Source organism: Amborella trichopoda, chromosome 11 (assembly GCF_054954075.1).
Source record: "Amborella trichopoda isolate Santa Cruz 75 chromosome 11, AtrichopodaSantaCruz75HAP2 v2.0, whole genome shotgun sequence".
NCBI classification, from domain to species: Eukaryota; Viridiplantae; Streptophyta; class Magnoliopsida; order Amborellales; family Amborellaceae; genus Amborella; species Amborella trichopoda.
Window position 1 is genome coordinate 24,331,649 of NC_142346.1, and position 1,745 is coordinate 24,333,393.

Sequence of the window (1,745 nt, forward strand, 5' to 3'; positions counted from 1 at the left end):
ATAGAGTTTGTACCCCGAAGAAAGAAGGTGGTTTGGGCATAAGAAGAATTAGAATAGTTAACCAGGCGCTTATGTGCAAATGGTGGTGGCATAGTTTGCATTTGAAAAATCACCTTTGGTTCAAAGTTCTTTTGGCTAAGTATGAGATTGATAGATTTAATGTTTGGCTTGGAAGTGGACAAGGCAAAGAGGTGTCTCATGTATGGAAGGTTATTTACAATTGTAGGCCGATTGTGTCGGGCTACTGCAGATGGAATGTAGGTTCTGGTAGCCAAGTCTCTTTTTGCCACCAAAAATGGTTGGGGGATTACCCATTGAAATCGGTTTTTTCAGACTTATATCGGTTAGTAACCCGACCTAATATGAAAGTTAGTGAAGCATTAGAAATAAGGGGCCATCTTACGTCATGGAACATTTTTCTGACATATGGTCATTTGAGCAATGTCCTTTTATCCCAATTGTGAGCTTTGATGGAGCTATTGGATAAAGCTTATATCTCAGTGAAAGCAGAGGATGAAATTATTTGGGAGATCGAGAGTGATGGGTGTTCTTTATTAAATCGTGTTACAATCTCCTCAGATTGCCCAAATTTGGAAATGGCCCATTCCACACAAAATTCAAACCTTTATTTGGCTGGCATCATTGAATAAGATATTAACCATTAATAATCTGATCAAAAGGGGGAAAATTTTGCCGAATGTTTGTTTACTATGTAAAGCAGATGGGGAATCTGGTGCATGCCTTCTCATTCATTACTCTTGCACTGTAAGAATTTGATATTGGCTTTTTGGGGTTCTAGGGATTAATTTGGTGCTTCCTCAATTTGTTGAAGGTATAGTCTCACAATTTTTTATCTCCTATCTGCCTGAGACTGGCAAATCTATTTAGAAAATATCGAAAGGTGTCATTTTATGGGAAGTTTGGAAGGAAAGATATCGCAAACAATCGATTTGGTCCTGGTTGTCTGTGACAAAAGATGGATGGGGTATCTCCAAGGTTGATATTATGGCTAATCTCAATAGTTTTTTTCTTCTTGGGTGTGTTAGAAGTAAACCACGAAGCTTTTGGACCGCACCTTCTAATGGAAAGCTTGAAGCTTAATGTTGATGGTAGTTCCTTAGGTAACCCAGGTGTAGCTGGGATTAGTGGTGTGTTGAGAGACTCTTTGGGTAACATTCTATTTTCCTATGCATGTCAGATAGGGGTTAAAACTGTAAATTTTACTGAACTGAGTGCCCTACTGAGTGGGGTAAAAATTATGGTTGATAGGAATCTTGGTAGAAATTGTTGGATTGAAGGGGACTCTTTGAATGTCATTAGATGGTGCAAAACGGAGCAAAACGTTCCTTGGGAGCGTTGTTCCCTATGGTTGCAGGTCATGGATTCGGTTGAACCTCTGACAGTCTCATTCTCCTATGCTTATCGTGAAGCTAATTCTTTAGCTGATTCTTTGGCTGATTCCTTGGCTAAGGGGGGTGCTTTTATGCCTTCTCCTGTTATCTCCTTTAATGTAATTCCCTTTTCTTAGTCATTAACAAAAGCTAAGAATATTTGTCAAAAAATGTCTATTTCCTTTGTTTAGGGAATAACATATAGATAAGGTAAATATCTTTTGGTTTGGAAATAATAAGTGGTAGTTATCTTTTATTCTAATGTGGAAGTTAGATAGAAAATAGGGAGAGAGATTTAGGTGGTACCTGAGAGAGAGAGAGAGAGAGAGAGAGAGAAAGAGAGAGAGAACAGGT

The 1,745-nt window shown here is 38.5% G+C and overlaps 1 protein-coding gene across 1 annotated transcript; it reads left to right on the forward strand.

Moving 5' to 3' along the window:
• The first annotated feature begins 1,081 nt into the window (after positions 1-1,081).
• LOC148779811 (uncharacterized) lies at positions 1,082-1,528 on the forward strand. The gene has a single exon (XM_088850609.1). The coding sequence runs from the start codon at positions 1,082-1,084 to the stop codon at positions 1,526-1,528; it is 447 nt and encodes a 148-aa protein (XP_088706735.1).
• Positions 1,529-1,745: the final 217 nt, after the last annotated feature.